This window comes from Manacus vitellinus, unplaced genomic scaffold (genome assembly GCF_001715985.3).
Source record: "Manacus vitellinus isolate BGI_N305 unplaced genomic scaffold, ASM171598v3 scaffold_170_pilon, whole genome shotgun sequence".
In the NCBI taxonomy this organism is placed as follows: domain Eukaryota; kingdom Metazoa; phylum Chordata; class Aves; order Passeriformes; family Pipridae; genus Manacus; species Manacus vitellinus.
In genome coordinates, this window is record NW_021939198.1 from 2,934 (window position 1) to 15,476 (window position 12,543).

The 12,543-nt window shown below is 59.2% G+C and overlaps 1 protein-coding gene across 1 annotated transcript; it reads right to left on the reverse strand.

Moving 5' to 3' along the window:
- Positions 1-703: 703 nt before the first annotated feature.
- Positions 704-8,554, reverse strand: LOC103766818 (natural resistance-associated macrophage protein 2; the record flags this gene model as incomplete). The annotated part of the gene is made up of 14 exons (XM_029958858.1): positions 8,400-8,554; positions 7,663-7,811; positions 6,524-6,649; positions 6,121-6,240; positions 5,134-5,240; positions 4,584-4,654; positions 4,430-4,497; positions 3,652-3,807; positions 3,296-3,454; positions 2,678-2,764; positions 2,112-2,231; positions 1,551-1,700; positions 1,207-1,280; positions 704-857 (listed from the first exon to the last, which is right to left on the reverse strand). Coding segments are annotated over exons 1-14 (1,599 nt in total), but the record flags the coding sequence as incomplete, so codon positions are not given.
- Positions 8,555-12,543: the final 3,989 nt, after the last annotated feature.

The window sequence follows — 12,543 nt, forward strand, 5'->3', positions numbered from 1 at the left end:
CAGCCCCTCTGTGTTCTGCACTGGGGACCCCAAACCTCAGCTGGGGTGGGGGTGAAGCTCCACTAATGACCCCACAGAGGATCCATTGGGGGGTCCCTCACTGGATCAAAGATTGGCCACTCAAGGAGTTGTGGCCAATGGCTCCATGCCCAGAGGATGAGTGGGGTCCCTCAGGGTCTAAACTGGGACCAGTATCCGGGAACAGCCTTATTGGGGACACAGATGGGGGTCACGTGCAGGTGACATCGAGCTGAGGGGGCAGGTGACAGCCCAGGGGGGCTCATCCCACAGCAGGGGAGGGGGTTCTGCCCCTCTGCCCCCTCAGGGGAGACCCCACCTGCAGAGCTGCCCCCAGCTCTGGGGCACCAACACAGGGAGGATGTGGAGCTGTTGGAGCAAGTCCAGAGGAGGATTTTGGGAAGGAATTCCTCCCTGTGAGGGTGGGGGGGCACGGGCATCGATTTCCCAGAGGATCTCTGGAAGTGTTCAAGGCCAGGCTGGATGGGGCTGGGAGGTGGAAGGTGTCCCTGTGCACAGCAGGGATGAAATAACCCTTAAGGTCCCTCCCAGCCCACCCCACCCTGTGGCTCCATGGTCACTCCATGATTTTCCACCTCTGTGACACACAGGCAGGGACAGAGGAGCCGTGTGCTGTTCCAAAGTCTTCCCAGCTGGGAGGGGGCCCAGGTGGAGCCCAACTCACCAGGTAGGCCACGAAGGACAGGTAGATGACACTGAGCACGGCGGCCCCGATGTACAGGCCCAGGTTGTGGAGGTCCCTCACGTAGGCCACCACGAAGTACATGTTGATGCTGCAGATGAGGAGGATCAGGAGGCCCCCGGCCACCTTCCAGAACCTGGGGGCAAGGAGAGACACAGCGGGGTGAGCACAATGGGGGGGATGGCCCAGGCCAGGAGGTGCCCCAGGTGAGGTGCTCCAGGTGAGGAGGTGCCCCAGGTGAAGAGGTTCCCAGGTGAAGAGGTTCCCAGGTGAGGTGCCCCAGGTGAGGAGGTTCCCAGGTGAGGAGGTTCCCAGGTGAGGAGGTTCCCAGGTGAGGAGGTGCCCCAGGTGAGGAGGTGCCCAGGTGAGGAGGTGCCCTGGTGAGGAGGTTCCCAGGTGAGGAGGTGCCCAGGTGAGGACGTGCCCAGGTGAGGACATGCCCAGGTGAGGGGCAGGTGTGACCAGGGGGTTCCCGTGGTACTCACAGGCCATTGGCGAAGTCGTGCATCACAGTGGGCAGGCTGGTGAAGGTGAGCACTGGGATCAGTGCAAAGGGGAGCTGGAACAGGCAGGAAAACAGGGAAGAATGAAGAGTGGGAAGTGGCCTGATTATCATGGAGTGCTGGAACAGTTTGGGTGGGAAGGGACCTTAATGCTCATCCCCACCCCCTGCCATGGGTAGGGAGGGACTCCTTCCACTGACCAGGTTGTTCCAAGCCCCATCCGAGCTGGTCTCGAGCACCTGGGGGCTGGGAGGGGCCTGATCCCACCTGGCTGGGAACACCTGGGGCTGGGAGGGGCCTGACTCCACCCGGCTGCCCCTGCTCACCTGGAGGCTCATGAGGACGTTGAGGAAGTCGTTCATGCCCGTCAGGTGCTCGACGTCCTGGAAGATGGCGACGAAGAGGGTGGGGGTGACGGCGATGGAGCGCGTGAGCAGCACCCGGGCAAAGCGGGACCAGCGCAGGTTCAGGAACCCCTGGGGGGGCACAGGGTGGGCGAGGGGTGAGAAAGGGCTGAGCAGCGAGGAGAGTGGAGCACAGGAGCAGCACAGGGCCAGGAACCCCTGGGGGGGCACAGGGGTGAGGGGTGAGATGGCAACGAGGGAGGGCTGAGGAGGGAGTGAGGAGTATGGGGTGAGGAGTACAGAGGAGTAATGAGTAAGGAGTACTGAATACAGAGTAAGGAGTATGGAGAAGGTAGTGAAGAGTAAAGAGTAAGCAGTAAGGAGTACAGAGTGAGGAGTAAGGAGTGAGGAGTAAGGAGTACTGAATACAGAGTAAGAAGTACAGAGGAGATCAGTCCGGAACACGAAGCAAGGAGTCCAGAGTAAGGAGCACAGAACCCAGAGCAAGGAGGGAGCAGGGGGTGAGGAGCAGGGGGATGGTACCTCCATGACGAACTGGCCCGAGTAGGTGCCCGTCATGGTGGAGCTCTGCCCGGCCGCCAGGATCCCGATGGCCCAGATGTAGAGAGCGGCAGGGCCGAAGTAACACCCCAAAACAACGCCCTGGAACAGGATGGGGGGCAGCTCTGTCATCTGAGTGAGGGGTGGGCTCAAGGACCCCCAGGATCTCTTCCCCCCGACTCTGTGTTCAGGGATCCCTTTGCTGGTCCCAGTCCCCAATGCTCCCAGTTTACCCAGAAGCAGCAGCTGCCACCAGACAGGGCCACCAGCTGCCCCAGATGTGGCTGTGCCAACCCAGGGACACCAGATGGGGTCATGAGGCTGTCCCCTCACCAGGAACACCAGACAGGATCACCAGCTGCCCCAGATGTTGCTGTCCCTCCCTGGGGACACTGGACAGGGTCACCAGGCTGTCCCAGATGTGGCTGTCCCACCCCAGGGACACTAGATGGAGTCACCAGGCTGTCTCAGATGTGGTTGTCCCCACCCTGGGGACCCTAGACAAGGCCAACAGGATGTCCCCAAGCCACTCCCCTGGGGACACTCACCCCCTTGTATATGTCCACCTCCAGTGTCTCGTTGTTGTTGGGGAAGAGCGAGGAGTGGGGGCTGCTGGAGTTGACACAGACCTGGTTCTGCAAGGGCAGAGAAGGGCAGGAATCAGGGAATGGGCTGGGGTGGAAAAGCTTTTGGGATCATTGGGTCCAGTGGTGACCCCAGCACTGCCAAGGCCACCACTGACTATGCCCCCAAGTGCCACATCCACACAGTTGTTAAATCCCCTCAGGGATAGGGACTCCACCCCTGCCCTGAGCAGCCTGTTCCATGAAGGAATTTTCCCTAAAATCCAACCTAAACATCCCCCAGCAGCCTTTTCCTCTCGTCCTGTCACTTGGGAGCAGAGTCCAATCCCCATCTGGCTGCAGGGAATTGCAGAGCCAGAAGGTCCCCCCTGAGCCTCCTTCTCTCCAGGCTGAGCCCCCCCAGCTCCCTCAGCTGCTCCTGCTGCTCCAGCCCCTTCCCAGCTCCGTTCCTGGCTCTGGACATGCTCCAGCCCCTTGAGGTCTTTGACCCCAGGACTCAGGGCTGGGCCTCAGCAGTGCCCAGCACAGGGGAAGGGGCACTGCCTTGGTCCCTCAGTCCCAGTCTGTCCCAGTCCCCCTCACCACGTCCGCGTTGGTCTTGTTGAAAAAGGCCTCAGCGAAGACGGCGACCACGAAGATGTTGATGATGAAGGACACGAAGAGCGCGATGCACGACTCGATGAAGAAATACTTGTTGGCATCTCGCACCTGCCGCTTGTTCGAGCGATCCACCTGCCTGGACTGGGGGACAGGGACAGGATGGGGGGTGGGAATTCACGGTTATCCTCGGAATTATGGCTGATTGAAGCGATGGTGGGACACAGAACATGCCCTCAGGTCCCACACCCCACGATGGCCACGAGCTCCTCTGAGGGGGTTTTCCGTGTCCCCCTCCCACGGTGGGACCCTCAGGACCCTCCCCACCCCCAGGTGCTCACCTTGACCAGGGCAGAGTGCAGGTACATGTTGTGGGGCATGATGACAGCGCCCACGATGCCCACGGCCTGCTCCAGCTGGGGCGTCCCACAGTCCTTGCAGTAGGGGATGAACAGCCCCTGCAGCACCTTCTCCTGGTTGGGCTTCACCGTGATGTACTGGGGACAGGAAAATGGGGGATTTGGGGCTGTGACACGTTGGCTGCTCCACAGCTGATATGTGGCTGTTTTGGTAAAAAACGAAACCACGAGCCGACTCAAATCTGCCCAAAATGTGGCTTTTAAGTGTCCATCACCATGTTTGGTGCTGATTTGGGATCGTAGGATTGAATCACGGACTTGTTAGGGTTGAAAGAGTCTCTGGGATCGTTGGGTCCAGCACTGGCACCAGCACTGCCGAGGCCACCACTGACCATGTCCCCAGGTGCCACATCCACACAGCTGGTAAATCCCCCCAGGGACAGGCACCTCTCTCTGCCCTGGGCAGCTGTGCCAGGGCTGGATACCCCTTTCCAGGAAGGGATTTCCCCTAATATCCAGCCTAAACCTCCCCTGAGGCCGTTTCCTCTCCTCCTGTCACCTGGGAGCAGAGCAGAGCCCAACCCCGCCCCGGCTGCCCCTCCTGTCAGGAAGATGTTGGGGAGGGAGAAGGTCCCCTCTGAGCCTCCTTTTCTCCAGGCTGAGCCCCCCCAGCTCCCTCAGTTCTCCAGCCCCTTCCCAGCTCCATTCCCAGCTCTGGACACGCTCCAGCCCCTCAGTGTCTCCTGGAGACAGGGGGTACCTCGTATCCAAAGGTCAGTGCCATGATGGTGATCAGGAACCCAAAAAACGCCTCCAGCTTCCGCAGGCCTGCGAGGAGGGAAAGGCCCCTTGTCAGCAACCCGAGAAACCCTCAATCTCAGATTTAATTCCTGGAATTCTGAAGGATAAATTACCATATTTGTCGAGGAAGAGGAAGACAAAGGTGTCAGCAATGGTGATGAGCACCCCCCCCCAGAGCGGGATCCTGCAGGAGAGAGTGGGGTCAGTGCACACCCAGAGTCCCAAATGCCCTTTATTTAGGGCTTTTTCTGGGATGGATCTGCATGTCCAGGGGTTCTTCCCAGCCTGAGCAGGCGTTGGGATGTGCAGGGCTGTGTCCTGCTCTGAGGGAGGCGACCCTCTGAATCCTGAGGGAAACCTCAGGTCTGTCTGTTCTAGTTCCATTTCCTGCCTTCCCAGCTCAAAGGACGCCTTCCCAGGAATCCTCTATGGGATGTGGAGTTTGGCAGGAAGCTGCACCCCAATTGTGTACCAGTCAGAGCTAAAACCAACTCCAGCCCCTGTGGGTCCCACAGTTGAAATCCAGCACTGGAGGCTGAGTCAGCGATGAGACCTCGGCTGGTGGGGGTGACTCACGTCCTCAGGGCTGAGCTGGGGGCATTTATGGGGTGATAGAGTTTTTGGTTCCCCTTTCTCCTCATTTCCTGCACAACCCCAACTCACTTGCCCACAGAGAGCAGGTTGATGGCGATGGCCGAGCCGATGACCTCCTGCATGTCCGAGCCGATGATGGCGAGTTCCACCATCAGCCACAGGATGATCCGAGGGAACTGGGGGCAAAGAAACACCCAATGCCATGAAAAACAGGGGAAAATGTCTCCTCCCACGGGGCTGTGGTGATCTCATGTGCAGGAATGGGATCCTCTCCCTGCCCTGGTTGTTGGTGACCATCACTGCAGCTGCCCTGGAGCTGAAATCCCAGCTCCTGTGGCAATCCCGGGGAGGATCCGGGTCACTTGTGTCACCCCATTCCTGCCCTCGATACGTCCTATTGTGAGAGTGAGACGTGGTATTTCCCTGTATGGACACACTGGGAAGGAGCACTGGGACATGTTCCAGGTGGGAGCACTGACACGGTGTCGGGGTTGGAGCACAGAGACCAGGCACCCCCAGTGTCCCCACAGCCCTTCCCAGTGCACAGGGCTGGGACATTCCCAGTGTCCCCACAGCCCTTCCCAGTGCACAGGGCTGGGACATTCCCAGTGTCCCCACAGCCCCTGCCCGGGCCAGCCTTGCTCATCATCATCAGCCCTTCCTTACACAAGCCTGAGGAACTCCCAAGCAGAGGAGGGAACAGCCAGGGAGTGGTTTTGACCTAAAGGGCCGTTTCTCTCCCTCTAATTCCTTGGGATTATTTCAGTATTCCTACCTCAGGAGGCAGCTGAAAATCCCGGATTTTCTTCCTGACTGGCAAATACCAACATCCCTCCCCTCCCTCCTTGTGCTTCCCAAGCCGGGACAGCACTGAGGGACCCCAAAACATCCTCCACCTGCCCCATTAACAGCCCAGGCCCTCACCAAGCCCTCATGGCACCACCAAGGACATGGGGGGGTTCACTCACCTTTTGACCCCCCCATCTCCTCCAGCCCCCCAGCACTGTCCCCAGCCCCCCTTGGCACCCCCGAGGGCCCCGTGGGGGTGTCACCCCCCTTGTGGTACTGGCGGTGGCAGACCTCAGCCAGGTGCAGCCCCGTGACCACCCCCAGCCGCGCCGCCAGGCGCTGCAGCAGCAGCCCGATGACCGTGGCCAGCAGCAGCACCCACAGGAGCTGGGACAGGGACACAGGGGGGACACGCAGATATGAAGACACAAATAGGTGGGGAGACACAGAGAGCCACCCACAAGGCCCCAGGCCTGCCCCAAGCCCACAGTTCTGTGTTGAAAATCAAATTATTGACATTTTTGAGGCAATTACACACCAGGAGCTGCGTGGGACGGGATGGATCCAAAGGGACACAAAGGCAGGATCTAGGACCCTCCTGCCCCCCGCCCCCGGGTGTTCCCACCACCACCAGCCCCACATTCCAGATGGGATGTGGGTCTCCCCTGACCTTGAAGCCGGCGACGGCCCCGGACTGCAGGTCGGACTCGATGTTCCCGGGGTCCAGGTAAGCGATGCTCATCAGGAACCCGGGGCCCGTGAACGCCCACAGCTTGCGGAAGCTGAAGCAGGAATGCTGTGGGAAAAGAGGGACATGAGCAGGGCTTGGGGCAGCGCCCTCACTGACACTGCAGACAGCAGCTGGAGGGTCAGCCTGAGCCTTAACCCCATCCTAACTGATCAGCCTGAGCCTTAACCCCATCCTAACTGATCAGCCTGAGCCTTAACCCTGTCCTAAACTGATCAGCCTGAGCCTTAACCCTGTCCTAAACCGATCAGCCTGAGCCTTAACCCTGTCCTAAACTGATCAGCCTGAGCCTTAACCCCGTCCTAAACCGATCAGCCTGAGCCTTAACCCTGTCCTAAACTGATCAGCCTGAGCCTTAACCCTGTCCTAAACTGATCAGCCTGAGCCTTAACCCTGTCCTAAACTGATCAGCCTGAGCCTTAACCCCATCCTAAAATCCTGCCTATTCCTTAATCCCATCCCAAAGTCTGCTTTAGGATGTCTGGTCCCAGTCTGAGGAGTTTAGGCTGAGAATAAAGGCCAAGGCCACGCTCAAGGAATCTCAGGGGGGAGTGGGATCCTCCCTCCCCAGCAGCCAAAACTGGGGGCTCCAGCCAAGGGCAAGAGGCACCCACAGCCCTGGGATGGGACAAGGGACAAGGAGACAGGGCTGTCACAAGGCCAGCCAAGGCTCCTGCTCCCTGATAAGGGAACACAGGGCCAGGTCCCTCCCTGAGGTATGACAAGGCCTTTCCCTGCTCCAAGCAGGAGCCAAATCCCAAGGGATGAATCATTAACATGGCCCTCACCCCTCTCCAGACCACAGGAGACACCTCCCCCACTTCCCTCCCAAATCTCCATCTCCCAGTCACCCTTCCCAATCTAGGAGACCCCTCAGCCTTTCTCTCCCAAATCTCCATCCCCAGGTCCCACTTCCTAGTCCAGGAGAACTCCATCCCCTCCTCTTCCAAATCCCCATCTCCAGACCACCCTTCCCAGTCCAGGCTGGAAGGGGAAGCGGTGCCCATGGGAATGACTCAGGTGCCTGAGGCAGATTTTTCCATGGGGTTTTTCTCCCTCACCGTCTCATCCTCGGGGATTGGGATCTTGCTGTCGAAGTAGGTGGTGAAGGGCTCCTCCTCGGTGTCCTCGGGGGGCTGCAGGGGGCTCCTGCTGCTGGAGATGGTGCTGACCACCCCCCCGAGTCCCCCGGGCTCCCCAGAGACATCCTCTGCAGGGAGAGAGGGAATGGGAATAGTGAGAATCCCTGGAAAGACAAGAAATTCTGGCGAGGGCTGGCAAGCCCCACAGGCAGAGTAGAACGAGCCAGCCAATGCTAATTAGGTGATAAAGAGATAATTAAATCAAAATATCCCACAATGCTGCACCCCCCAGAGCCTGCTGCTGTCCTGGAATCTCCTCTCCCGCCCGGTCCCAGGCTGGAGCCAGGGATTTATTTATTCCAACTAATTTTAAAAGCCCCATCCCAGAACACAATGTGGAGTGAGGGCAGTGCCAGTGCCCCTGCAATGATTAACCAGGCTGGATGACCCAGATTCCATGGAAACCTGGGGCTGCTCCTGCACCACTATCCCAGACTCTCCCAGCTGGATCCCAGAGACACACGTCTGGAAGTGAGGGACAGCTGGGAGATACCACACAACTCTCCCCCCAGGGAGAGCCAGCACTGAGAGAATTCCAGGAGTTTCAAAAGGTAAGGAGTGAGGAGAATGTCCAGGAATGGACACACTCATTCCCACATTCCAACCCCAGCCCCCCCCACCTCCAGCAGAAGTCTCGATCCCGATCCCGTACTCACTCCCAATCCTGTTCTCACTCCCAGTCCTGCTCTCTCTCCCACTCTCCCCACGGGACATTTCCCTCCGGGAGCAGCGTCCCAGCGCTCTGGGCTCAGACAGGGCAGCTCTTGGCCCAGCTCTCCTATTGCATCACCACCGAGCTCCTCCTTTTCCCGGGGCCTCCCAGAAACCTGCCAGGGCCACATTTACATAAGGGATTTGGAGCTGCCCAGGTGTGCAGAGATCCCTGCCCAGGACATTCCTGCCAAGACGTTCCTGCACAGGCTGGGCTGGTTCGGCTGGTTCAGCCAGGCTGAGACCCCAGGGTGCTGTGAACCTCCTGCTCGGATCACCCCAGCACCCTGGGGCTCATCCTGGCACCCATCCCAGCACCCCGGGGCTTATCTGGCACCCACGACTTATCTCAGCACCCTGGGGCTCATCCTGGCACCCTGGAACTCATCCCAGAGCCCAGAGTTCATCCTGGCACCGCAGGACTCATCCTGGCACCCCAGGACTCATCCTGCCACCCTGGGATTCATCCCGGAGCCCAGAGCTCATCCTGGCACCCCAGGACTCATCCTGGCATCACCCTGGGGCTCAACCCGGCACCTTGGGGCTCATCCTGGTATCCCAGGACTCATCCCAGCACCCCAGGGCTCATCCCAGCAGCTCCAGATGAGCCTGGAATGAAGGAAAGGAAGGAGGATGAGGAGGGCAGCCCCCACCCCATGCCCGGTCCAGCCTCACCGTAGGACGCCTTCCGCTCCATGTCCGAGCTCCCCATGGTGGGGCCTTTCCTGTGCTCCAGGGACTGGTTTATTCTGGACACATTGGCTGCAAAGGAGAAGGGAAAAATCCTGTCAGGAAGGAGAATCAGAGCTGGCAGGAGAGTGGGGACAGCCAACAGCTCTGGCAGGGACAGATTCACTTCCCAGGCTCTTTTCCAGCTCTAAGAAATCTGGCAGGGATGGACTCACTTCCTGGGCCCTTTTCCAGCTCTGAGGGTCCTCGTAAGGATGGGAGGGGTAATTTGGGCTGGGACCTGCTGGGAAAGTCCCCCATCCTCCCCCTAAAAAGGACTGACGGGCACCAACGTGGCAGGAGTGTCCACAGGCAGCTGGAGCTGGTTGTGAAACTCCAGTCCAGGAAACAAGGGTGGAATTTCCTCACTGTGGAAACCACATCCCATCCCCTCCTTCCTGGTGCTTATGGCACCCCTGGCACCCACAGCACCCTCCAAACCCTCCCAGAACCCCACCATCACCCCTCAAACCCTCCCAGCATTCCCCCAGCTATCCCAGGCATTGGGAATTGGGTTAAGGGCAGGTTTAACTCCTTCATCATGATCTGGGTTTAAATCCAACCCACGCAGGACTGAGCCAGAATCTGGGCTGGGGCTGGGACTGGAGCAGGAGGGAACCAGAAACTGGGATGGGACTGGGAATGGAGCAAGAGGGAATCAGAAACTAGGATGGGGATGCAGCAGGAGGGAGCTGGGGATGAGCTGGCACCCTCCAGGCTCTGGAGGTTCAACCCCCTCAAGCCCCCAAGGACGAGCCAAAGTCCCTCAGTTTGGTCTGTAAAGCACTTAATCCCTCCTCAAATCCCATTGGATTTGAATGGGAGATTTCCATAAAACAAAGGAATACTGGTTCAGTGAGGATGTAAAAGAAAATCATCAGCCAGGGATTCGGTTTAAGCGATTTGAACCAATTTTAAGGTTTTAAAGATGAATTCCCAGTTTCACAACCAGCCCCGGAGGTGGGTTGTGACTGAGCCAGGTGCTGAAATCACTTGAGACGGGCTAAAACACCTGAGAGGGACTGAAATCCCCCCAAAGATGCCAAAGTCACCTGAGAGGTGGGGAGACACTGCTGGAGCCACAATTGTTGGGTTTCCACCCAGACCACCCCAGGTTTGGAGTGATGACTCCAGGGGAACGTGGGCACTGACCCCTCTGGACCCCCAAAATCCCCACTCCCACCGAGGCACAGGGGGGAGTTGTGTTATTCCCCCACTTTAACCTGGAGTGTTTGCACAAGCACGTGGAGTCATGGAATATTGGAATGTTCCCAAAAAGATCACCGAGGCCAACTCCTGGCCCTGCACGGGACACCCCAAAAATCCCCTTGGACACCCTCTGCCCCTTCCGGGCTCTGATCACCCCAAACTGCCACACGCCGTGGGGAGAAAGGGGAGGAAACACCTCCAGGAGCTGGATTTGATCCCTGTAGGTCCCTTCCAACTGGGATATTCCATAACCTCCTGCCACCTCCCAGCCACAGCCCCGGACTTGCCCCAGCAGTTCCCCCCTGACCCAGGACCACCTCCCAGCTCCGACCCCACCACTTCCCTTCTTTGTTAAGCCCCAAACCCCACAGCTTCCACTAAAACAAACCCCTGAAGTTCAGCAATAAGCCACCTTTTCCCAAATTGTGATCCAGGAGAAGCAGCCTTACCCTGGCAGTGAGTCCCACCGGAGCCTCACTCCGTGAGGGGCGAGGAGGACAATCCTGAGGGAACGTTCATTACAGACCCACCTCAGTATCTGCCCCCACACCAGCCCAGCCCGGGCAAGGGTGGGAGGGGGCCCCTTATCTGCTCCAGCAGCTGCTGGGCTGGGAGATGGATCCACCCCCAGCACAGGGAACGTGTCCCACGGGTGCCCAGAGAGCCCTCTGTGGGAAGGTGACCCCAGGGACCCCACCTGGCTGCCCCTGCTGTCAGGCAGGTGTGGAGAGGGAGAAGGTCCCCCCTGAGTCTCCTCTTCTCCAGGCTGAGCCCCCCCCAGTCCCCCCAGCCACTCCTGGTGCTCCAGCCCCTTCCCCAGCTCTGTTCCCAGCTCCAGCCCCTCAATGTCCTGCACTGGGGACCCAAAACTGATTCCAGGATTTGGGGTTTGGCCCCAGCAGTGCCCAGCACAAGGGGACGGGCACTGCCCTGGTCCCAGTGGCCGTGCTGTGGCTGAGACGAGCCAGGTGCCCGTGGCCTCCCTGCCCACCTGGGCACACCTGTGTCCTTTCCCACGGGACACAGGCGTGGGCTCACCAGGCTCTGCCTCCTGGTGGTCAAACCCCCACTGTGACCCCACTGCTGTTACACCCAACAGTCCCAGGCATTCCCAGGGGAACATTCCCTGGAATACCACAAGCCCTGAGCAGAACATCACGAGGTCACTCCACAAACCCGCCGACACGACACGGTGCTGCTGTGCAGGCCTTCTCCACCCACAGAGCAAACAACAATCAAGGAACAACGGGCCCTTGTTCCACCCCCCCCTTCAAACCCACTGTCCAACGGGTCCTTCCAACAGCCACAGGCTCATCCTGCTTCTGCTCCTCCCCTCGGGGCACAGGAGCAGCCTGGCCCCGTGCTGGGAGCAGTTCCTGCCATTGAGGTCTCGTGCCTTTGATGTGGGGCTTTGAGCTGGGCTGGTCCCTGCAGGGCAGGCAGGATCCTCACGGATCCTTCTGGAGCAGTTTTGGGGCCAACATCTTGTTTTGCTCCACACACAGACACCCTGTGGGCTGGTGGTGACACCGGGAGCCCTTCACCTGCTCACCCTGACCCCTTAGTCCAGCCCCTCCAGGTGATGTCCCACTGGGAGCCCCAGGCACAACACCCCAAACTGGCACAGACAGCCCATCGTCCCAGCAAAGGTAACTGGTGAACTGGGTGGTGACTGGTGCTGGGGTAATGGTTGGACGGGATGATCTCAGAGAGCTTTTCCAGCCTTGATTCCCCAATTCCACTCCCTTGACCATATTCCAGGTGTCCCCTGGCACTGGCACCACCAGGGTTGGGACCTGGAAAATCTTTTCCTTTGCACAGACCTGGGGGGGTCCCTGTGGGGAGCAGCACAGGGTCCATCCCTATGGGATTCCTCCCCCCTCCCTCTGCCCCACTCCTACCCATGACCTGAGAGGACAAAGCCAGCAGTGACCTCTGCTCCGGTTGCACGAGGACAGGTCACCTGCCCACATCTGAACAGGTCAGACCAGCTTGTTTCCTGCCCATCCCTCACCCCATCCCACATTCCGGAGCTGGGATATGCCTGGGTGCAGGAGGGCACGGGGGGCTGAGCCCAGCCCTGCTCACCTGCTCACACAGGTGTCCTCTCCAGGAAATTTGGAGCATGACCTGGTTCTTTCCACAGAAACA